The sequence below is a fragment of the Acomys russatus genome, chromosome 19 (genome assembly GCF_903995435.1).
Source record: "Acomys russatus chromosome 19, mAcoRus1.1, whole genome shotgun sequence".
Taxonomy (NCBI): domain Eukaryota; kingdom Metazoa; phylum Chordata; class Mammalia; order Rodentia; family Muridae; genus Acomys; species Acomys russatus.
Genome location: NC_067155.1, coordinates 34,907,021 through 34,930,670, shown reverse-complemented (window position 1 = coordinate 34,930,670; position 23,650 = coordinate 34,907,021). Strand labels below are relative to the sequence as shown.

The window sequence follows — 23,650 nt, the reverse complement described above, 5'->3', positions numbered from 1 at the left end:
TTTCTTCATGATATTTTGTAAGCTTAGTGCCTGTTACCACGTGTCTCCTCATAAGATATCTGTGCCATATTTATATAAAAATGTAATTGCCTTATGGTACTTAGTTCTTGGGGTTTGTTTTTAGGAAATTGAATGTTTATAGCTGTGATTTTTTCCTAAAATTTAAGTTGAGTTATACTATAAAATATGTTTGTATTTCTATTGCAAATTTATATATGCTCATAGCCAGGTATGGTAGTGCACACCTGTAACTCCGACACTTGGGAGGGTTAAGGTGCAAGGAGTGTGAGTTTGAAGGCTGGCCTGGGCTACATAGTAATTCCCCATCCCCAAAAGAAAAGTAATAGTAAGACATAGTCACTACAGTCCTTCCTCCCGTGCACCGGTCACTCCTACGTCCTCCAACACTTGGCTGCGCCATTCACTCCCTCTCTGCCTCTGGGTTTTTCCCACCCCTGGCCCCTTCTGTCCAAAGGACGGGGTTCTGCTAGTCATCTCAGCTTCCAGCCCTCCCCATTCTGCCCCTTCCCCTCTGAGGCCGCATCCCTGCCACTCCCCCCCTCCCCCCGCCACACACATGCCTCTTCCCGGTTGTTCCTTCCATTTTCTGGAGTCATCCTGAATGTGGCTCCTGTGGCCCCACGCCTGCCTCTTTCTTCACTCGTGCATTCGCACGCGCGCGTGTATGTGTGTGGGAGGTGAACGTGTGCATGCAGAAGCACGTGCGCTGATGTGCAAATGTGTGTGGAGATCAGAGGACAACCTCGGGTGTCATTCCTCCAGTGGCGTCCACTTTGTTTTTGAACACAGGGCTCTCGCTGTTGTGGGACTCCCTAAGCAGGCAACAGTGGCTGGCCAGTGCACCCCAGGGGTCCAGCTGTCTTCATCTCCCCAGCACTGGGATGAGATGCCTGGCTTCCTATGTGGTTCTGGGAGTTGAATTCGCGTCCTCCTGCTTGCACAGGCCGAGCCATCCCTCCCCCGCTTCACTCTGACCTCTTATTTTCCTGTGCCTCTACTTGCTGTGACTCACTGCTTGTCTCTCCTGTCCCTGCTGGTGGTCCCTGAAGCTTACCCAGTGACCCTGCAGGTCTCCATCATTCTACCTCTGTACCAGGAGGCTACACACCGGGATATCCTCTAGGCTGAGTTAAGTCCACTTGTCCACAGTAGCACTTGTCATCTTTGCCGCAAAGGGCTTCTTCCTCCTCTGAGCTAGAGATGAGGAAGCTGTTCTGGACTCCTGCCCTGTTTGTGTGTGCCTTCCTCAAGGCCATGCTGCACTGAGCCACTGGCGGCGGGTAGGGGGCAGCAGTTTCAGAGCAATGCCTGATGGGGGGCTTGCCTTGACTAGATTCAACGAATAGGGAGTGCTACCTCCATTTCTGCCTCTAGGAGGCGCTAGTATTGGTGCTGAAGCATTCACTAGGCCTAGCCAAGAGGATTCCTCCTCTAGAAACCCCTTTAAGGAGGCAGTAAAGGCTCCATGGAGCACTGTGCAGCAAGGCTGGGCCCTCTTCCTAGGATTTCCCAAAGGTTACGTTATTTCCAGCAGCTGGCCTGTCTTCTCACCATCTCGCTATCCTAAGCCTGTCCTCTGTAGAACTCGTCACTTAAAGAATAGATTCTAGGCTGATTAGCATGAGAGGCAGCATCATTCATCACCTGGCCACCACTTGCCTCTCCAGATTTGCTTCCAGCCACTTATTGGTTTGCTTTTCTGTGCTTCGGCAGCAAGCATTGCTTGCACTTTTCTGAACATGTCTGAGAATTATATCTCCCCCAAACCCCATTTTTGACATTCTGTGGTCCACTATTACTTATCAACTCCCAAAAGTCAGCTGTTGTCCTGGTGTCAGGGCACTTCCTGTCTCCCTAGTCTGTCTTTCTGCTATCCCCATCTTCTCCTCTAGGCGGCGCAGCCACAGGCCGTCTCTAGCGTTAAGAAACACAGGGCCGGCGCCTCTGTGTGCTGTCCGTGGTGCTGAAGCACCCGCTCGGCGGTTCTCAGGGTAGCCGCAGAGGAAAACTGTAGTGACGCCATCTGTCAGGTTTGCAAAGACATGCTCTTATGTTTTCAGCAGATTCGTGGTTACAAGAACCATGTCTTCTGATAACTGTGGACATGGACCTTTTATTTATTTATTTTTCTGATCCTCAGCACAGCGGGACACCTTTCTCCAAGTTGCTTGGCTTTTTGTACTTTTCCTACTGTGATCTGCCAGTTTTCTTGCCCCATTTTTCTAACCAGGATTTGAAACTTCTTTTTTTCCTGCCATTTGTGGCAAGTCTTTTTTGTTTTGTTTTGTTTTTCTATTTTCTTTTTATACTTAATTTTTGTAGATTTTATTTATTTATATTTTAGTCACTGTCTCGTGTGTCATGTCTGCTCTCAAATTTGCTGTATAGCGGAAGATGACATTGGGGTTTTAATCCTCCTGCCCCCACCTCCCAAATGCTGAGATTGCAGACATGTGTCAATATGCCTGGTTTATGAACTACTGGGGATTGAATCCTGGCCCCGCAAATGAGCTTTATCCAATCCAGCACTGTGGGTTATTTTTGACAAAGAAATGCTTGATTTTTATGTCATTTAGTCTGCTGATATTTCTTTCCTGATTTCTTCCAATTGCTTTTGTATTTGGATATTTTAGCACTATCTGGCATGAAATAAATATAATAGATTTGCACCTTTATTTTAAGGGGTTGATTTTTCACATATTTAACACTTTAATTCAGCTGGAATAGTTTGTCATACTATGTAGCCTGAAATACAACTCTGGTTTTCATTCTACCAGCATGGTTTATTGAGCAATCCACTCATTCTGTAATGTTAATTTTCGCATGCTTTAAAGAACAAAACAGACCAGACATGGAGACACATGCGTCCCTGACCTCAGCACTCTGTGGGCAGGCAGAAGCAAGAGAGTCTCTTTGAGTAGGAGGCCAGCCTGGTCTGCACTGCAAGTTCCAGGATAGCCTGGGCTACATATTGAGACCCTGTCTCAATTTTTTTTTAAAGTTCATCAGGTTTGTTTGTTTGTTTGTTTGTTTCTGTTTTTCTTTGTTGTTGTTGTTATTTGCAGGAAGGGTGGCTTGGTTTTTGTTTGTTTACTTGGTTTTTTTTTTTTTCTACTTGCAGTTCTTGAAACATTTTAATGGTTTAGTTCCAAATGTATTTTAGTAACTGACACAATGTCTTTCCTTATCCTCCCAGAATCTGCTATTTCTCATCATGAGATACATTGACAGGGCCTCATAATGTAGCCAATGGTGGCCTCAGAGTTGCCATGATCCTCCTGCCTCCATTTCCCAGCTGCTCAGATGGTGGGGGTGGCTGACTGGGCCTGATTCCCATGGAGTGAGTTAAAACCCTGAGAAGTTCTGTGAGGACCCACTTCTTGGTTGTTCCATCTGCTCGCCTGGAGGACCCCATGCTTATGCATTCATCTTCTGTACTGCTTTCCATACCCTCAGGTCAGTGGGCGGGGCCATGCTCCTCTTTCCCTTAAGAGTGGGCGGGGCCATTCCACTGGCTGGTGGCAGTGGGTTCTCAACCTGTGGGCCGAGCTGTCTTTTCACAGGGTCCAGTGTCAGATATCTACCAACTGTTGCTGTCATAACAGTAGCAGAATGACAGTTACAAAGTAGCATTGAAAATCATCTTATGGTTGTGGGGTCCCCACAACATGAGGGGCTGTGTTAAAGGGCCTCAGTGTAGGAAGGTTGAGAACTACTGTCCTGAAGGGGCAACTCACTGCTGTGTATGGAGGATTTTCCCTCAGCCGCCTCCCAGCTTGCCATCGTTGGAAGGCAGGAGGCCTATTGTCACCTAGTCACTTGCTTTTCCACTCCCCAATTCCTATTCTCTTATTATTCTAATGATTTTTCTGTTGATCCTCTTAGTTTTCAAAGTAAACAATCATATCTTCTCCAAATAATAGAATTCATCCGGCTCCTCTTTGTTTCTCCTATCTTGCTGGGCTATCAGAATACTTTTAAATGGTAATAAGGCTGGTGGAATCTCCTGTTGTTTTCCCCCCTGATCTCCATAGAATCTCTTCTAGGATTTCAGTGCTCTATACAATACTGATTTTTTTTTGGGGGGGGGGGGGGTAATATCGAGTCATAATTTGCATAGAACAAAACACAGAGATCTAAGTGAGCTCTGACAAATGCATCTCTATACCTGTAGTCCATGCTTTGAACAAGATGAGAATCCTTCTAGAACATTCCCTGGGTCCCTGTCCAGTCAGTCTTCCCGCTTCAGAGGCGAGCACCTTCCATTTCTCACCTCCACGAATGAGGTTTTGCCTGATTGTAAACCTCACAGAAATAAATAAGATGCGGCTTGGAAGGGTCGATATTTCACAGTACAGCCTCTCTCGCTCTCTCTCTCCCAGTCTTCATTTTTAGGATTTTAAAATTTATAGAGAAGGTTTTCTTATTTCTAAGCACCTGTCAGCGTTCTTTCAGGGCAGCCATGTGAGAAACAAGAACCATCCATCTTTTTAACTTTAATTCTCTGCTTCCCCCCTCCACCTGCCATCCCAACCTTCCCCGCCCCCCCTAACACCCCCTCTTCCAGTGTGGAGCCTGGCAGATGGGCTGAAAATGATGCAGCCTCTTTCATCCATTGTTATTAGCTGTGGGAAGACACCCAGGCAGAACCCAAGTCCAGCTGGGAGACAAAGGACACTCACAAAGATCAAATCACAAACCTGGAGACACATGACATGACCTAAGTTAGCACGTGAACAGTAGTAGCCAAGGAAGTGTCTCTAAGAGTCAGGACCCTCTGAGGAGGGGGGGCTGTCACTCCACAGGAGAGGCCAGAAAAGCCCTCTCGGAAGTGGACCACATGTGGAAATTTGCAGGGCCTGGATATGTGTGCTGCCGTCCTCAGAGGAGCTCCAGGATGCAGAAACCTGGATGCAGGAAGTACTATGGCGTCCCTGGCATGCCTAACTATGTATTTGCAAAAGCAGAAGGTTCCTTGCACCAGGAGAAGCCAAGGGCAAGGATTAAACAGACTGCTTTGAAAAGGCATTTTCTATGTAGTGATATATATTTTAAGTCCAGGGTAATACATGCTGATGGCCCCTAGAGAAATGTTAGCAGGCGTACAAAGAAAGACTTGCTTATCTGTCTCCACCACAACCAACTGTTGCTGGCTGCCCAGTGAATTCCCTTCCACACTGAAAAGAGAGACCTATGAGAAACACCAAGGGACCGGAGGAAGCCAGGCACATCCCACACAAAGCTGTTGAGCAAGCCTTTAGGCAGCAGAGCTTGGCAGGAGCAGAGAGAACTGAGTGTGAGGCTCCGGACTGGGTTTGGAGAGGGTGGTGTGGACAGTCACCTTCCCTCAGTTGCTGACAGACTACCCCAGATGAAGGAACAGCCTGGTACTTGGGAAGCGGGGGTGGGGGGCTGGGAGGGTGGGGGGTGGCTTCTGAGGAGCATAGATACAGGCAAAGCATCAGTGGCCTTGACGAGCAGCTGCATGTGAATCTGTCCTGGGATTCTGATAATGTAGCAAGTGTAGAATATTCTAGAGTCTGCAGTGGTCTGTCTGTCCATCCATCCATTCGTCCGTCCATCTATCCATCCATCTATCCATCCACCCATCTGTCCATCTATCCATCCATCCATCCATCCACCCATCTATCATCTATCTATCTATCTATCTATCTATCTATCTATCTATGTCTTTGTCTCTCATACAAAATGCTGACCTCAGACTCACTATGTAGCTGAGGATGACCTTGAACTCCTGACCCTCCTGCCTCTACCTTCTGAATGATGGGTAGGTTGACAGCCCTACTCCACTACTCCAAGTTTATGCAGTGCAGGGGTTGGAACCCAGGACTCTGCGTTTCCCAGGCAATCACTCTACCAACTATACCACACCCCCTAGCCTATCTGTGCTCCCTTTGTGTGTGTATGCATGTGCGTGCACATGTGTGTGCGTGGTAGCGGGAGATACACTCACCATGCATGCAGGTATAGAGGACAGAGGTTGACATTGGGACTCTTCCTCCATTGATTTTTTGAAGCTGGGTCTCTCACTGGACATGGAGGTCACCAGGCCAGCTAGACTGGCCAGGCACTATGCCCTGGGGCCCACCTGTGTCAGGTCACAGACATATACCATTGTCCCCAGCGTTTACAAGATTGCTTCAATTCTAAAGACAGGCTCTCATGCTCCCACAGCAAGCACTTTACCCACAAGTCACCTCCCAGCACCCTTCAACGTTGTGAGGTAGGGCTTGGTGTCAGCGTCTGGTCCGAGGCTAGCTTCCACAGTACACTCTCTGAAGCTCCATACTTCCCTGAGCCACCTCACTACCGTCGCTGGAAGCCAGGACTCTTCCAACACAAAGAGGACCTGGAAGCACGGGTTTGTTCTTTCTCCTAATGCCACAGGTAACTTTTCATGCACGGACCCCGCTGTCTCATGCACCGCGCCCCGTGAGCTCATTTGCTCTGCAAGCCGCCGCTGACTGTCACTGCACAATATGTTAAACATCTTCCTTCCACGCTTGCTATTATGTCCTTAAAAGCTGAGGAGCCCTGTGCTGTTTTACTCGCCTCGATGGTGGAGGCTTTGTTCTCCGTGCTTCAGAGCGTTCTGATGCTGTCTTTGAAACTTATCTCAGAGGGCCTTTGCTGATAGCCTCTGGAGCTGTTAGGAAGTGTTTCCTGTGTGGCTCGTTTTCCTGTGGGACTTTGCATATCGAGTCTCAAACCAATAACATTTGCTCCCCCATTTAAAATGCAGCCCAAGAGAAGGCACCTGTCACAGGTATTGATGGCCATTGTAGGGGCTCAGAGATGAACTAGCATGTGCTGGCTTTCTTCCCTAATGGGTGGAGTGACCCACATATCCTCCATGGGCCTATACTTGCCTTCTGGAAAACTCTAAGCATTATGATCTATAGGGATCGTAATTTCTTACTGTGTGCAAGTTGCATGTGGAGGCCAGAGGTTAGCCTAAGATACCCCTCCCTCCAAAGCACTGTCCCTCTCTCCTTCCCTCCTTCGTTTCTTCCTTCCTTCCTTCCTTGAGACAGAGTCTCTCACTGGTCTACACTGCCTGATCAGAGGGCCCCAGGGACCTGCCTGTCTCTTGCTCCCCACCATGCACTGCCTCAGCTGGCTTATGACGTAAGTGCTGAGGACCCAGACTCACATCCTCATGCTCACACATTTTCTGTGTTTTTAGTGATGGAGAACATAAGGACTTACCGGGTGGATAAATGGCTCTCTAGGGTAGATCCAGATTTTTCATGGCTTGGAAGATCCTGGAGCTCATGTTAAACACACACACACACACACACACACACACACACACACACAGAGAGAGAGAGAGAGAGAGAGAGAGAGAGAGAGACAGACAGACAGACAGACAGACAGACAGACAGACAGAGCGAGCATTCAAAGGGTCTCTGCTAGGACCTTGTCCTAGCCTCATTCCTGGTGCTCTGACAGAGCACCCTGACCAAATGCACCTGAGTAGAGGGGAGCGTTTATTTGGCTTAGAGTCCATAGTTTCAAGGAAACCAAGGCAGGGGCTCACTGCATCACACCCACAGTTAAGAGTGGAGAGAGACAAATGCACCTGTGCTGCCTGCTCGCTGCATATACTCAGCTAGCTGTCTTCACTCAGATACAGCCTATGGTCCAGCTCATAAAATAGTGCCAGCCACACTCAAGGTGTGTCTTCCTAAATCAGTTAGCCTAATCCAGAGACTCCCTCACTGATATACTCAGAGGCTTGTCTCCTAGCTACCTGTACCTCCTGTCAGATTGATGCTAAATATTAACCTCTAGCCTAGAGGGACATTCCGTGGCTATTTGTGGTGGGTACAGGTCTCATCCTATGCTGCTTGCTGCTCTACACCAGAGGCAACAAGTTCTCTAATGCTGCACAGAGCATGTTCCACATCTGGAGCCTCCCACCCCATCCTCCAGGGCTACAGAATGGAGAATGGGGTTGCCTGTGTTAGCTGGAGCTCTCAGGTGCCCTCTGCTCCTGCTGGTATGCAAATGCACGTGGGCTCAGGCACTTCCACGTGTGCACACAAATGTACTCTCATTTGTCCTCTTCTCCCTTTTTCCCCCCAAAGATTTATTTATTATTATGTACACAGTGCTCTGCCTGCATGTACACCTGCAGGCCAGAAGAGGGCACCAGAGCACATTATAGATGGTTGTGAGCCACCATGTGGTTGCTGGGAATTGAACTCAGGACCTCTGGAAGAGCAGCCAATGCTCATAACCGCTTGAGCCATCTCTCCAGCCCCTCTTCTTTTTTTGCTGTATGTGCGTGAAGACCTGTTTGTGTGAACAGGTTCCTCTATACTTATGTGTACATGTGTGCAGAGGCCAGAGGTCATCCTTGGGTGTCCTTCCTCGGGCACTATCCATTATTTTGTTTTACACATAGTCTAGAACAAAGCCTCAGCCTGGAGTTCACAAAGTAGGCTAGACTAGCTGGCCAAAAAGACTCGGGAACAACCCTGTCTCCACCACACTGCCTTGTTATGTGGGCTCAGGGAATTGGATTCAGGTGCTCCCCCATGCACAGGGAACCTCTCTATGCCCCAAGCCATGTCCTCACCTCCTTGCTTGTGTTCTCTCACAAAACACCAGAATCTCTCTCTCGGTGCAAACCCTACTTGGCACTTTGTGACTGGCCTCTCTCTCGCTTCACTCCAGACCGTCAGTTTGCCAACAAACCCACCTTTTTCATTTTTGCCTTTTAATAAGCGTGCCATATTAGTTTAGCAGAACTACCCTGTGTGCCTCACCCTGAGCCTGTCTACCTCTAGCACTCCTGTTGGCACCGTGTGTTTCCCAAAGCTGAGGAGCCCATACTGACTCATGCCCAGCCAGAGCCCACCCACGCTGGCTTCAGACGCTCTGCTTTCCCTTGCTGTTTGCTTCCTGTCTTAGAGCCCTTCCCAGGATCCCTCAGGATGTTCGCTCATCATGATTCCTTGGATTCATGTGGTAGGACAGTTTCTCAGATGTCCCTCGTTGGTGATGACCTTGACAGCCGTGAGGAGCGCTGACAGTTTTGAGAATGCTGCTCAGTTGGACTTTGCCTGCCGCTGCTTCTCTTGTGGTTAGCCCGTGTGGGAGAACGTCCTTCTCCTCAAATCATGTCAAGGGCTGTCACTGTCAGTTTGACTTAGCACCATCATGGTTTGATAGGCTGTGGGGTGTGTGTGTGTGTGTGTGTGTGTGTGTGTGTGTGTGTGTGTGTACATGTGTGTGAGAACCTGTTTATATGGGTAGAGGCCAAAGAACAACCTTAGGTATCGCCCCCACTCCACCTTGGCTTTTTTGACACAAGGTCTCTCATGAAACCTAGAGCCCACCCATGGGCCTTGCTAGCTGCCTGGTGAGCCCAGGTAACTTCCTGTCTCATCTTCCCAGCACTGGGGTTGCAAGCGCAAGCCACCATGCCTGACATTCAAAAAACAAGCAAACAAAAAGTGTGGGTCCTGGAGGTTGAACTCTGCCAGGCAAGCACTTTACTGACTCCATAGTTTCCCCTTGATGAGCCTTTTTAAGCCCTGGCAATCTTAGCTTAGCTGTGCCTGGGTTCAGCCCTCAGCTGCACCTGTGTGCAATCTGATCTCAAGGAATGCAACATCTGTGCTCACAAGGCAACACCCTCGAGGACAGCCTGGCATATTGGGAAGGGTCTCCGGCTAATGTGACACCTCTTCTCTGTGACACAGCTGGGATCTTCGTGGGCCCATGAGAACGGCTCCGCATCTCGGCCATCTCAGGGATGTTTTTAGCTGCCACAGCTGAGTAGTGGCTGAGTCCATCAAGGAACGCTAGCGCTCTTTGAGAGCAACAGCTGAGGAGACACTAGCTTGGCTTCAGTCGTCTCTCATGTGTCGGTGAGGCCAGTTATTCCCCCACCTGGTGAGGAACCGTTAGTGTCAACATGAGGTTTCATGAGCTTTGTGATTTCCATGAACTTAAGAGTGCAGACACGTACATCCAGGCAGAGACATCAAAAATAGAAAATGGTCAATTTACTCTTTAATTATGCTCTAAACTCAGTATTATGGAAGGTGGGGACTAGATTTGTTTTCTCTTTGTGTGGGGGGTTTGCACGTGTTTGTCTGGGTGTGTGCAGGTGTGCATGTTATCCAGGGAGCCAAGGTCAATGCCGAGTGTCTTCTTCCAGCATTCCCCACCTTGGCTTTTGAGGCGGGGTCTCTCACTGCATCTGGGGATCCCTGACTCAGCTAGGCTTGCTGACCAGTGAGCTCTACAGACCCTCCTGCCTCTTCCCTTCCCATCGATGGAGTTACACCTACTTTTTTGGATGTGCACTGCAGATCCAAAATCAATTCTTGGTGTGCAGCAACTGTTGTTATCCTCTAAGCCGTCTCTCCAGCCCCTATTGTTTCATCTTTTGATGGCTCTTAATCAACAGATTCCCCCACCAGCCTCCATCTCTTGCCTGATTAAAGGACTATGGTTTCTCTCCTGAGGGATTCAGTGGCCTGGATTTAGTTCACAGTGTTCCTGAATCCATCCCTGTGTCTTCTTTGAGTCCCTCGAGGCTGGATTTGGGCCACGTTCCATCTGTGCATTTGGCCATCTATTATCTGTGCGTGTGCTTGCCTGAATCTCAGTGCATGTGTGCACAGGCATGGGGGATGCTGCCCACTGCAGGCATATGTAGCTTAGGGCATCACACCTGGCGATGCTGAGGTTGATGCACAGACATGGAGAGTGACCCCCTTCAGGCTTCACACCTGGTGATGCTGAGGTTGATGCACAGGTGTGAAGAGTGATCCCCCTCAGGCTTCACACCTGGTGATGTTGAGGTTGATACACAGGTGGGAAAAGTGACCCCCCTCAGGCTTCACACCTGGTGATGCTGAGGTTGATGCACAGGTGGGAAGAGTGACCCCCCTTGGGCTTCACATCTGGTGGTGCTGAGGTTGATGCACAGGTGGGAAGAGTGACCGCCCTCAGGCTTCACACCTGGTGATGCTGAGGTTGATGCACAGGTGGGAAGAGTGACCCCCCTGGGCTTCACACCTGGCGATGTTGAGGTTGATGCACAGGCATGGAGAGTGACCCCCCTGGGCTTCACACCTGGCGATGCTGAAGTTGATGCACAGGCATGGAGAGTGACCCCCCTGGGCTTCACACCTGGCGATGCTGAGGTTGATGCACAGGCATGGAGAGTGACCCCCCTGGGCTTCACACCTGGCGATGCTGAAGTTGATGCACAGGCATGGAGAGTGACCCCCCTGGGCTTCACACCTGGTGGTGCTGAGGTTGATGCACAGGTGTGGAGAGTGACCCCCCTGGGCTTCACACCTGGTGGTGCTGAGGTTGATGCACAGGTGTGGAGAGTGACCCCCCCTGGGCTTCACACCTGGCGATGCTGAGGTTGATGCACAGGCATGGAGAGTGACCCCCCTGGGCTTCACACCTGGCGATGCTGAAGTTGATGCACAGGCATGGAGAGTGACCCCCCTGGGCTTCACACCTGGTGGTGCTGAGGTTGATGCACAGGCATGGAGAGTGACCCCCTGGGCTTCACACCTGGTGGTGCTGAAGTTGATGCACAGGCATGGAGAGTGACCCCGCTCACATATGGCTCGCTGTGAGGCTGCAGTTCGACATGTCCTGGAGAAGGCTCCCACTGCCACTGCGGAAGCTCTTCCAGGCTGCGCACCATTGTGGTAGCTATGCTTCTGGCAATTAGAGAAAATTTCTCCTCAGAAAACATTTTCCTTCTTCGGTGACATTAATTGAGAAAATGTCAACACTCTGTGTGTGTGTGTGTGTGTGTGTGTGTGTGCGCGCGCGCGCGTGCGCAAAACTGTTTCCAGTACATTTCCAGTGATTGGCTTCTGCTAGCCCTTGAGAGCTAGGATGTAGTCAGTTAGTAGAATGCTTGCCTGACATGCGGGAGGCCTTGGGCTCTATCCCAGCACCATGTGTGCCTGGAACTTGGCAGGCAGAGGCAGAAGGATCAGATGTTCAAGTTCATCTTTGGCTATGTACTGAGTTCAAGGCCAGCTACACACACCTGTACACAAACATGCACACATGTGCCTAACACAGAGAGAGAGAGAGAGAGAGAGAGAGAGAGAGAGAGAGAGAGAGAGAGAGAGAAATCAAGACATCTGACTGACATTGGTCCTAAACAGGCATGTTCATATACATGTACCCTACCCTGTGCATGTGTTTAGAGTCCCCCATTTGTGTACAACACACACACACACACACACACACACACACACACACACACACAAAGAAAAAGAAACAGTAAACCCAGCAATCATCTGAGCCCACACACAGACCACGGCAATCAAGTCTTGAGATGTCTCAGCCTTTCAGAGTAATGACCACCAGCTCGGGCACAGAAGGAACACTCAGGGGAGGAGGAAGGCAGCGGGAGGCCCCTTCAGATGAATTCCTGGCTCTCCAGCCCCTGGGAGGAGCCTCACCGATAGTCTTGTGAGGCCTGGCTGCAGGGAGAATCTCCTCAGAAGATGTTGCCTGAAGACATGTCCAGCTGTGCCATGTGACTTACATTTCCTCGGCCCTCAGCAAGTTTACAGCGACAGAGCATATAAATGAGCAAAGCCTTCTAAAACCACTCTTTTCTGGGGGGGGGGGTAATGCAAATTAGGGTACCTGTGAGATGGATTGGGCTCATGTTAGCCAGCTTTACAGTTTAATTTCTTTACCTGCCAGATCTCCTGTTTTCCAGTAGAGATGGAAGAGATTATATTTTAAAAACAAAAATAAACTATACTTGCGACTGGAACGCTGAGCAGACCAGAGACACAGAAGGGGATGACCAGGGCTCTTCATCAGATCAAACCAGGTTGCAGACACCGTGCCTTAGGTTGTGGACATGTCAGAGCTGTTCATGCTCTGAAAGAAAGACATGGCCCAAAGCCATACTGGACAGAGACTGGGAGGAGCAATACCGGGGACAGCAGTGTCTTAGGGTAGATTTGTGTTGCTGCAGCAGAATACCCAAGGCTGGATAATGAGTAAATACGGGAGGTTAGTGGAGAAGTAGAAAGAGAGACAGGTACGGATGAGGCTGCCAGGTGTGCTTAGAAACCAGCCCGATTACACCATGGAGAAAGCTTGCTCCTGCAAAAAAAAGGCAGTAGTCCTTTTTGTTTGTTCATGTGTTCGGTTTCTGTTTGTTCGTTTTGTTGTTTTGTTGTTTTGTGCTGAGGATTGAACCCAGGGTTTCACACGTGTAGGCAAGTCCCCAGCCCCCACTCTTCCCTCTTAAAGGTCCCTATGGCTCCCCAACAAAAGCAACCCAAGGAAGAAAGGGTTTGTTTTGGCTCCTAGTCCACCATTGTGGGGAAGTCAAGGTGGCAGGAACTGGAAGCCGCTGGTCATATCACATCCTCAGTTGGGAAGCAGAGAGCAGTGAACCCACACCCTTTTCCCACATATTCAGTCAAGGATCCCAACGAGGGAATGGCGAAGGCATGCCCAGAGGCCTGACTCACAGGCGATTCTAGATTCTGTCAAGTTGACAGTTAATGCCAGCTGTCACACCAGGGGACCCAGCCTCAACATGAAGTTTGAGAGAGTCACACCAGATTGAAGCCCCGGCAAGGCAACTTCCTGTCCTAAGCCTTCTCTGCTTGTCTCAGTCAACCAACTGGCACCCCGGTCCTTCCAAGGACGAAGCAAGGACTCTGGCTCACTCAGGCTGCCTAAGCAGAGTAGCCACTCACTCACAGATAGCTGAAGTCCAGTGGAAGAGGAGGCTGGGGTGAGCTGCCTGAGAGCCGTACACCCAGGGCTCTGAAAGGAAGTTGGTGGCACAGTGTGCAATCCCTGTAGTTTTCTGTTTGCTTGCTTGATAATCCACTTTCCCAGTAGATGTGAGGTGACATGGCCCTGTGGTTTGATGCTCTCCAGGTTTTACAGAAGTTCAAATGAAACTGAACGGCTCTGAGTGGAGGGTTCACCTCGAGTGTCTGTCTTCGGGTTCTTCCTATCGCGTGCCAGTTGTCTTCGGACTGAAGCCAGTTCTGTGAATGTTAGCCTTGGCAAAGGGACGCCGAGTTCCACAGTGTCAGGGACAGCTCGATGACCTTCTGCATTGTCAGAGTCGGAAGGCGGAGGCAGGAGGAGAGCTGTGAGTTCGAGGCCAGCCTGGTCTACAAAGCAAGTCCAGGACAGCCAAGGCTAACACGGAGAGACGCTGTCTCAAAAAACAAAAAGCAAAACAAAACCCAAAGAGCAGAGACTGTTGTGATGGAATCTGCTGAGGAGCTCCGGTCTTTGTGGGCTATGTGATAGAAATGGATGCTCAGAGGGCTAGGGTCGTCATTGGATAAATAAGGACACGCATACTGTGGTGCCGTGTGTGCGCATAAGTGGCACACGCAAGGATGCACAAGCCCATACATGAGGTAGTCAGAGCATGACACCACGCATCTTTTTTCACTCTCTACCTTACTGCCTCAGGACAGGGTTCTTGTGGAAGTTTTGGTTGCTTTAAAAACTCATGTTATGTAAACATGTTTTAGTTTTAATCCCACGTGTGAGATATGGGGGATGCTCCAGTTTGTCCACAGCTGGTAACAGCCTCATGCAGGGGTATGGTCTTTGCCAACTGAAGTCAGTTTAATTCTGAGGACTCTGGGGGGGGGTATAAATAGGAGAGCAGGGGGCCAGAAACTATGGTGGCTTGGAGCAGCTTAGAGGAAACAGACAGAGAGAGGGCTGTGAGAGGAACTCTCTGAGGATGGCGCTTGGGTCGGAGGGGGTAGGTTTCAATGAACCCTAATCAGCTGGGGGAAGTAAAGAGGGCTACACCCATCTCTCTTCTAACCTTTCTCTCCTACCTAGTGTTGGGGTGTCAGAAAGGGTTGGGGTGGAGAAAGGAGATAGAGGCTGTAAACACCCCAAATAAAATAGTTTCAAAACAAGCATCAACACAGGGTCTCTCACTGAGTTGAAGCTCACTGTTTCGGTCAGACTGGTCAGCAAGCTCTCAGGATCTGCCTGACTGTGCCCCAGTGCTGGGGTTTCAGGCACACACAGCCATGATTAGCTTTTTGTGTGGGCACATGGGATTCAAGCTCAAGTCCTCTCATGTGCAGAGCAAGCCCTCTTACCCAGGAAGCCCAACAGCTTACTTACCTTGTCAAGAGCTATTTACCCAAATCACCAGAATTCAGAAGCCAGGAACATAACTCGGCCCAGCTGGTGGCGAAAGCCATATTCCCAGAAAGCTATGCTCAGAAGCAGCTTTATCTACAGTAATTTAAAACAAACAAACAAAAAAAAATCCTGTCTCTGCAGCCCAACTGGCCCCATGTTCCCGGCAGCTTGATTTGTGTGTTAAGGGATCCCAGCTAACAAATTCTGACTTGGGGATAGGCATCTCTTTTGTTGCTTTTGGGCAGCCTGGGTTCTATTTTGGAGCATTATGAGGCCGCTTCATGGTGCACTGTAAGTCCCTGGAGTGGCAGGTACATTTCCCATGAACCCCTGACGCACAGTGTGTGTTGCTGTGAACCTAGCTCAGTGGGAACCACACATCATCTTTCTCTGACCATCTTTAGTGGGAGCAAAAGGGGGTTGCTAGTAGCATGGTCTCAGAGGGACAAGAACAGTGGTTTGATTCCCAGGGGAGCTTGCCAGGCACCTATATGTTCAGAGCAGGCACCCACAGCAGGTGCTCAAGGTCATGGCCAGGTCACCCTTGGCTGGGCTGAGAGGAGCATTTAAACTCATGCAGTGGAATCAATCCTGCCAGAACATTCCCAAGGCTTCCTTGCAGGCATCATTGCTGACAGAGGGTATTCTTCCACATCTGCAGGAAAGCAGCTCCCAAAAGATGCACCACACTATGGACTCTGCCATGTCTTTCCCCAGCCAGCGCAGCTCAGGGGTCTGGCAGAGGTAGGCTGCCACACTGCAGATGGGTTGCAAAGTGCCTAGCCCATCTGTATTTATCATAGTCATTTCCTTGTTAAAATGTTAACGAATATGGCGCTTATTTATCATTCCCTGACGTGTGTGGGAGCATCCTTTTTCCGGAGACAAATCCTCCACCTGCCTGATGGCAAGCCGGCAGACAACTTTTCCCATTTTATACTGAGCCCAGGAATTAAGATTTTTTCCCCTTCCCTTGAAGTGCCATATGTTGGCTGAAGAAGGAATTTTGTTATTGTTGTTGTTACTTTGGCTGAAGGAATGGCTCAGTCAGTAAAGTATTGAGGAGCAGAATTTAATTTCCCAGAACCTATCTCAATATGTCTGGTGTGATCGTGCAGGCTTGTAAACCCAGCACCAGGGAGGCAGAGACAGGAGGCTCCCTGGAGCTTGTTGACCAGCCAGCCTAACAAAATCAGTGAGTTACACACTCGTGAGGGAGCTAACTCAAATGAAGAAAGGTTCCCGTGGTTGACCCCTGGTTTCTACATGCATGACCATACACATGCATGTACAATCTCACCTGTACACATAGGAATACATACACAGAGGGAGGGAGGAAAATACACACACCTTCTTTTTGTTTTTTCTTTCTTTCTTTTTTTCAGGCAGGGTTTCCTCTATGTAGCCTTGCCTGTCCTGAACTCATTTTGTAGACCAGGCTGGTCTCAAACTCACAGAGATCTATCTGGCTCTGCCTCCTCAAGTGCTGGGATTACAGATGTGCACCATCGTGTGTGGCTCGCACACACCTTCTTACTGAGGACTAATGAAGGGGTGTTGGTGTGCTTTTCTAATCTTTTTTATTGGGGTTCTTATGCCTCAATTTCCCTTCTCCATCCCAATCCACCTCAACACCAGGTAGCAGAGAAAAAGGTGGGGAGAATGAGGGATGGTTCTCTTTACCTCCTTCCTGCCAGTTGAGGTTGTCAGGTCCCTTGGGGGCAAGTTTAATCTTCATTTCAGGACGTCTCCAACTTCTTCTCATCCGACTGCAACAACAGCAACCGGAAGCATGAGTGGGGAACACCAGCAGCCTTCTTTGTCAGAGCCCCCTGTCCCTCTCTGGGCTCTCGCATTTATTCCCTCTCAAGCGTCCCCAGAATTAAACTATCCTCAGCTGGCAAATATCACACCCCTCTCAGAGCCATCACAAGACAAATAGTCTACTTCTGCGGACAATCCGAAGCAGCCTCACATCCCACACCTGGGATTCAAACACAAACGTGTTTGTATAACATGACTATGAGTTTTTAAAGAAACCAAAACTCCCATTACAGAGGGGTCTTTCTGCCTACTTCTCCTGGAGTGGCCATAGGAATAATAAGAGGTTCTACCTTAGGTTGGGCGAGACTCCTGAATACCATGCCAGGACACTAGTTGCTAGCCACACAGCTGAGAGTCTTGGTTTGTGCATTCATGACGTGGGCTGGCCACTGCCTCTTCTGGCACTTGTCTGGGAAAGTAAGAAAGATTCTACTTGTCCACTTACTGTGAAGATGCATGCTCACATGCATTTGACTTTGCTCTGCTTGTTCTTGTAGACTCCCCATGGAAAGTGCATCTGTCAAATGTTGGCCCAGAGATGACGAGCATCACTGTGAGTGGCTTGACTCCAGCCCGAACCTATCAGTTCAGAGTGTGTGCCGTGAATCAGGTGGGCAAAGGCCAGTACAGCACAGAGACCAGCAGGTGAGTGAGCCTGACCTCCACCTAGAGCCAAGGGTGGTATGGGTCCCAACAGCAGATACAGGGATGTGAACAACCAGCCTTAGGGGTTCTGGCAGAAACCTGAGCAGAGTAAACACAGGCATGTAGTAAGCTGGATGTATTTCTTACCTGCTTCCCATGATGCCCTGTGCCTTCACAGGTCACTCCTGACAGCACAGAACTTCACGTGGCCTAGGCTGGTCTGAAATTCCCTTTGTAGCCAAGGATGATCCTCTTCCCTCTACCAACAGAGTGCTGAGACTACAGATGTACACACCACACCGAAATTATCCAGGGCTGGGGGTGGGGGGTGAGACCCAGGGCTTCGTGTTAAATACCCTGATAAGAGCAACTTAGGAGAGGGTTAGGGTTTATTTCAGCCAATCACAGCAGAGAAGTCAAGCCGGGAACTCAAACAGCTAGTGATAGCACATCCACGGTCAAGAACAGAGGGAAACGGGCACATACATGCTTGCTTGTGCTCAGCTAGGTATCTCCACTCTTACACAGATCAGGAGCTCCTGCCTAGGGAATGGCACTGCCCACAGTGGGCTGGGTCTTCCCATGTCAATCAACTTAAGACACGCCCCCACAGACAAGCCTAATGTAGATGATTCTTCATTGAGACTGTCTTCCCGGGTGATTCTAGGTATTGTCAAGTTGACAGCGCTAACTGCAATACTAGAAGAGCACTCTATGACTCTCACACCTGCCGCTGCCCCGTGACTGAGTTGCTGGCGTGTTGACTGTCATAACTCCTGCACATAGAGCCTCAGTGGGGTCTGCTGCATGCTGTGGGATGGTTTGTCTCCCCAACAAGGCTTTGTGCTGAGCACTTTGTTGCTGGCCCTTACCCACCCCCCTCTGTAATATATTTTATCTTTAGGTTGATGTTACCAGAAGAACCACCGAGTGCTCCCCCAAAAAACATTGTGGCCAGCGGGAGAACTAACCAGTCCATCATGGTGCAATGGCAGCCACCACCTGAAACAGAACACAACGGGGTGCTTCGGGGATACGTCCTCAGGCAAGTACCCGGGACAAGCCTTCAGGCTGTCCCATTAAGTGTTAGTAGAAGCCGGTCAATATTTTGGGGTCCCAGGCCAAGTGGCAGACTCTAGGGAGGGATGCAGACTGCAGCGAAATGGAGTTTACAAGCGAATGCGCACCTTTGTGGAGCCCTCCTCGGTGTGCCCACCTTCAGAGGCCACACAGACTAGTGTAAGAGGTTGTTGCACTGAGCCAATGAAGTGGGGCATGATGGGAAAAGTAGCAAGTATGCTCTTCGTTGTGAAGTCCTCCTCATCAGATGCATACATTCATAAGCACAGATTTCATGCAGTTATTAACCGACAGTTCCTATGCCAGCTTGTTACTCTGTTTTGCCAGACCTTCTGGCCTATCAAAGAGGAAAATTTTGATTCTGTGTATATGTGTGTGGGTATGTGTCCCTAAGTGCAGTACCCAAGGAGGCCAGAAGAGGGTGTCGAATTCACTAGAGCAGTGGTTCTCAGCCTTTTTTTTTTTTTTAGCTTTTTATTTATTCTTTGTGAGTTTAGCATCATGCACCCCAAAACCACTCATCTCCCCAACACCCTCATACCTACCCTTCACCCTTGCAACCTCCCGCCCAAGATAAAACACACACACACAAACAAAAACAAACAAAATAGACCAGAGCATAGAAACCATCTCGTCATGGAAGCTGCAGTGTGTTGCACGCTGTACCCTTCTGTCCACACATCATTTCAATGATTCCTTACAATGAGGTTCGAGGTCTCTGGCTTTTGTGACACCATCAATACTGGCAGTTCTCAATCTTCTTAATGCTGCAGCCATTTAATACAGCTCTTCATGTTGTGGTGACTCCCCGAGCCCCGAGCATAATAACCCTTATAAATGCTTTATAAATAGCAAACCATTAGTTTTGCTGCTACTCCATAACTGAAGTCTTGCCACTGTTATGAATCTTAATGTCAATCTATGTGTTTTTCCAATGCTCGTAGGCAAACCCCTGGGAAAGGATTGTTCAACCCCCAAAGGGATTGTGATCCACAGGTTGAGATCTGCTGCCCTCGAGCTTGGGTTACAGGCTGTGGTGAGCTGGGAGCCGAACTTAGGTCCGCAGCAAGCGCTTTAACTGTAGAGCCATCTCTCCAGCCCCACAAAGAAATCTATGTGTGCGCGCGCATGCACACGCATACACACACAAACACAAGCACAAACACACACACACTGACAACCTGCCAGTGTTGGAGAAGAAAGCAATGTAGTTTTGAAATACAAGGCAGGATGAGTGGCATGTGTGTCCACCAGTGTTGTCAAAGGAAGGCAGGTTTCTGCCCCAGCCTTAGCAGGGAGCTGGGCTTCTGTGTGTACTGAGGGCATGTCTGAGAGAAGAGCCTCCATTGCCCAAGCTGCCACTGACGTCAAAATTAATGTCATCACCGTGGAGTTTTTTTGGTTGAGATAGATTTGGATTAAAGCATAATCATTACATCTCCTCTCATAATTTGCACTGCCAGTTGTTGATTTTATCAGCTTTACTGAGGCAGGAAGGTATTCATTATCTTTTCCCTCCAAACACTTCCCCAGACTCACACTGGGCCCAGGGTTCATGAGAGCTCGGTTAATGGAGGCCTTCACTGGCCAGAGTTGGCTTCCTAGGAAGAAAGCTGCGAATATGTTGTTTCAATGTTGTGTTTCTGCATTTTTATTTGAGACAGGTCTCCTGTAGCCCAGGCTGGCCAGGTCTCTTGTAGCCCAAGCTGGCCTAGAATTCATTAATGTAGCTGAGGACACTCTTGAACAATCTTCCTGCTGCCAGGTCCCTAGCACTCTCCCTGCATGTGGCACCCCCCACCATCGATGCCTCTAGATGTCGGTTCTCAACCTGTAGGTCCATGACCCCTTTAGGAGTTGGATGACCCTTCTATAGGGGTCACCTAAGACCATCAGAAAACACAGACTTACATTATGATTTGTAATATAGCAAAGTTACAGTTCTACATTAGTAGTGGAATAGTTTTATAATTGGGGGTCACCACAACGTGAAGAGCTGTATTAAAGGGTCACACCGTGAGGAAGGCTGAGAACCACTGTTCTAAACAGATATTTCTGAGAGAGATGTGGACTCTTCTCTAATAATTCTTCGAGACAAGGTACCCACTGAGCTCCCCTTCTTTCTTCCCTTTATTTATTATTTGTAGTTTTATTATTTTTCTTTTACTATTTGGTGTATGGAAGTACATCAGACAACAGTGTGTGGGAGTCAGTTCTGCTCTTCCATGGTGTGGATTCCAGGGATCAAGTGATGAGCCTTGAAGCAAGTATTGGCCCTATGTTATGGAGAGAGAGAGAGAGAGAGAGAGAGAGAGAGAGAGAGAGAGAGAGAGAGAGAGAGAGAGAGAGAGTGTGTGTGTGTGTGTGTGTGTGTGCGCGCGCGCGTGCGAAGGTCTCCTGTAGCCCAGGTTGGCCTCCAGCTCACAAGGTAGCCAAGGATGACCTTAAACACCTGATCTCTTGCTTCCACCTCCCACATGCTGGAATGACAGGACTGTGTCGCCACAGCCAGCTTGGAAATGTTGGTTCTTTAGCTCCACTTGCTTCGTCTATGGAGGACATATGACTTTAGTCACCCACTGCTGAGCTAACCGCGGCGTGAGAAGGGAGGCTGGGCTTCTGTGCATAGTGAGAGAACCTTGCTGGAGAGGATGCCAGAGCTGAGGCTCACAGCCAGTTTGCTGTTCGGAAGGTTCCCTCAGCCCATGGTTCTCCTTTAGCCAAGACGCCCAGCCTTGTCTGACTAACAGGGGCTTAAATGGCCACTAGGAAGTCAGTGTCCCCAGGCTCCATATCCCTGCCCCCAGCTGTCACCCTCCATTTACAGAAGGTCAGAAGGATGCAGCAGTGTTCTCCTACAGCAGTGGCCCAGGGCTCTGTTCCAGCTGGTGGCAGTTGCCTGCAGCCCAACCTTCCTGCCCATCTTCCTGCTGCCTCTCACTAAGGGTTCTTGTGGCTCACGGGTGTGCTTTCCTCCCAGCTTTAGCCAGCCCTCATGTCCACGGCCGTCAACTAATGAAAATAATTAGCTTGCCCTCCCCGCAACCACCACCATTCTCAGAGCAGAAGGATGTTTCCCCGGGGCTGAGCCTGTCAAGTAGGGGCTGTGATGCTTGTCCTACTGAGCACACTCGGGGCACAGAGCCTAATAATAAAACTGTCTGATGTTATGAGGCCGCACGGTGGACTGCGTATCTCTCTATTTTGTGGGATTACTGCCCTTAAAGGATTCTTGGTACCAGTGCTATTGGAGTGGAGGAGGGAAAAAGACATCTGTGATGTTGACAGCTTAAATCCAAGAAAGTATCCCCCCAAAATGAGGGCACACCACCCCAGGCCTTAAATACCAAAGTGTGTGGGAATTAAAGACCCGTACCGAGGTGCACTTGCCTGCAAACATTTCTGAGCATGGCTCCGTCCGGCTTGTAGAGCCTTGTTTGCAAGCGAGAACCCTCCAGGGCACAGGCTCTGTGTCGGATCCAACACACCACGCATGGGAGAAAATGGAAAATAAATCACCTTGGTGGCTCACACCATAAGAAGTAGTTAGGATGCTCGCACAGTGATAAAATATTTATAATAATAGGCAGCGTGTTTCTCCCAGAGGCGCTCAGGGTTATGTCCTTAAAAAGAAAAAAAAAAGTTCTCTTTATTTCGGGATAAAAAAAAAACTCATCTACTCTGGCTGAGCCGGTCTCCAGGGAAACAGAGCCTCCCGGAAAGGAGGAAGGAGGATGTTCTGCAGTCGCCTCCCTCACCTTGACCTTCTCAGACATCCAACATGCATCACCAGGGCACCTAGAGCCAGGGTCAGAGTGGACCTCCCTGCATGTTCTGCTTTCAGGAAGCGAATCCTATAGTTCCTTGAGTGGCCTAGGAGACTGTGTGGCTGGGACAGACGTTGTGTTCTGAACAAGGGCTTCAGTTTGTGTCCTTTGGTGCTAATTTTATAGCTTTTCTTTAGAAACTGGGTTGGCTAGTGATGAGCTCCCTGGAAGCAGCCCTTTCCAAGGACTGTTTTGCAATTTCTCCTAGAAAGCTGCACTTGGGGTCTGAGGAGATGGCTCAGTGGGTAAGAGGACTGACTCCGCAAGCATGGGGGCCATAGTGTGAATTCCTGGCACCCACGTAAAAAGCTGGGCATGATGGCACATGTCAGTTACCCCAGGGCTGGGACATGGGGGAGGGGCAAGACAGGGGCGTCTCTGGAGTTCATTTACCAGCCAGCCTCGCAAAATGGATGAGTTTAGTGAGAGAGCCCTGTAAAAGAGAAAGGAAGGGTGGTGCTGACCTCTGGCTTCCACATGTGTTCCTGCACAGGAAAGGCATGCATGCACATGCATATGTACACACACACACACACACACACACACACACACACACACACACACACACCCCACACAAACACGTGTACACACAATGACCACATATATAGCACACACAAATAGCAATAATAATAATTAAACATCTCCTTACCCTTATCTTAAAGTGGGGGGTGTATTTATGCAGAGTCCTGTATAGCAAGGATGGTGAGTCATCCCATCCTGACACCTGACACGGATGCAGCTTTCTTGAGAGAGTGGCAGCGAGGTGTCCTTACAGTGGAGATGCGTATTCATGGGGCTCTCTAAGTTATACATCTTAACGGATGCATCAGGTGTGCAAAGCCTCAGCTTGTCCTGAGTAAAGCATTTCCTCTTGTCACTGGAGTCCTAGGCAGATTTTGTCGAGGCAGACACAGTAACACTCGGGGTTGTCTTTTGTCTTTTGCTGCCTTTGTTTGATCAGTTGGTTTTGAGGCTGAAGCCCCTGTAGCTCAGGCTAGCCTCAAACTCCTTATGTAGCCAAGGATGAACTTGATCTTCTGATCTTCCTGCCTCTGCCTTCCAAG

The 23,650-nt window shown here is 49.4% G+C and overlaps 1 protein-coding gene across 1 annotated transcript in view; it reads left to right on the top strand.

Moving 5' to 3' along the window:
• Window positions 1-23,650, top strand: part of Sdk1 (sidekick cell adhesion molecule 1) — a 952,579-nt gene that overhangs the window by 719,126 nt on the left and 209,803 nt on the right. Inside the window, exons 15-16 of the mRNA XM_051161155.1 lie at window positions 17,532-17,679; window positions 18,584-18,724. Of these exons, the coding sequence (XP_051017112.1) occupies window positions 17,532-17,679; window positions 18,584-18,724 (289 nt within the window). The remainder of the gene's footprint in view (window positions 1-17,531; window positions 17,680-18,583; window positions 18,725-23,650) is intronic.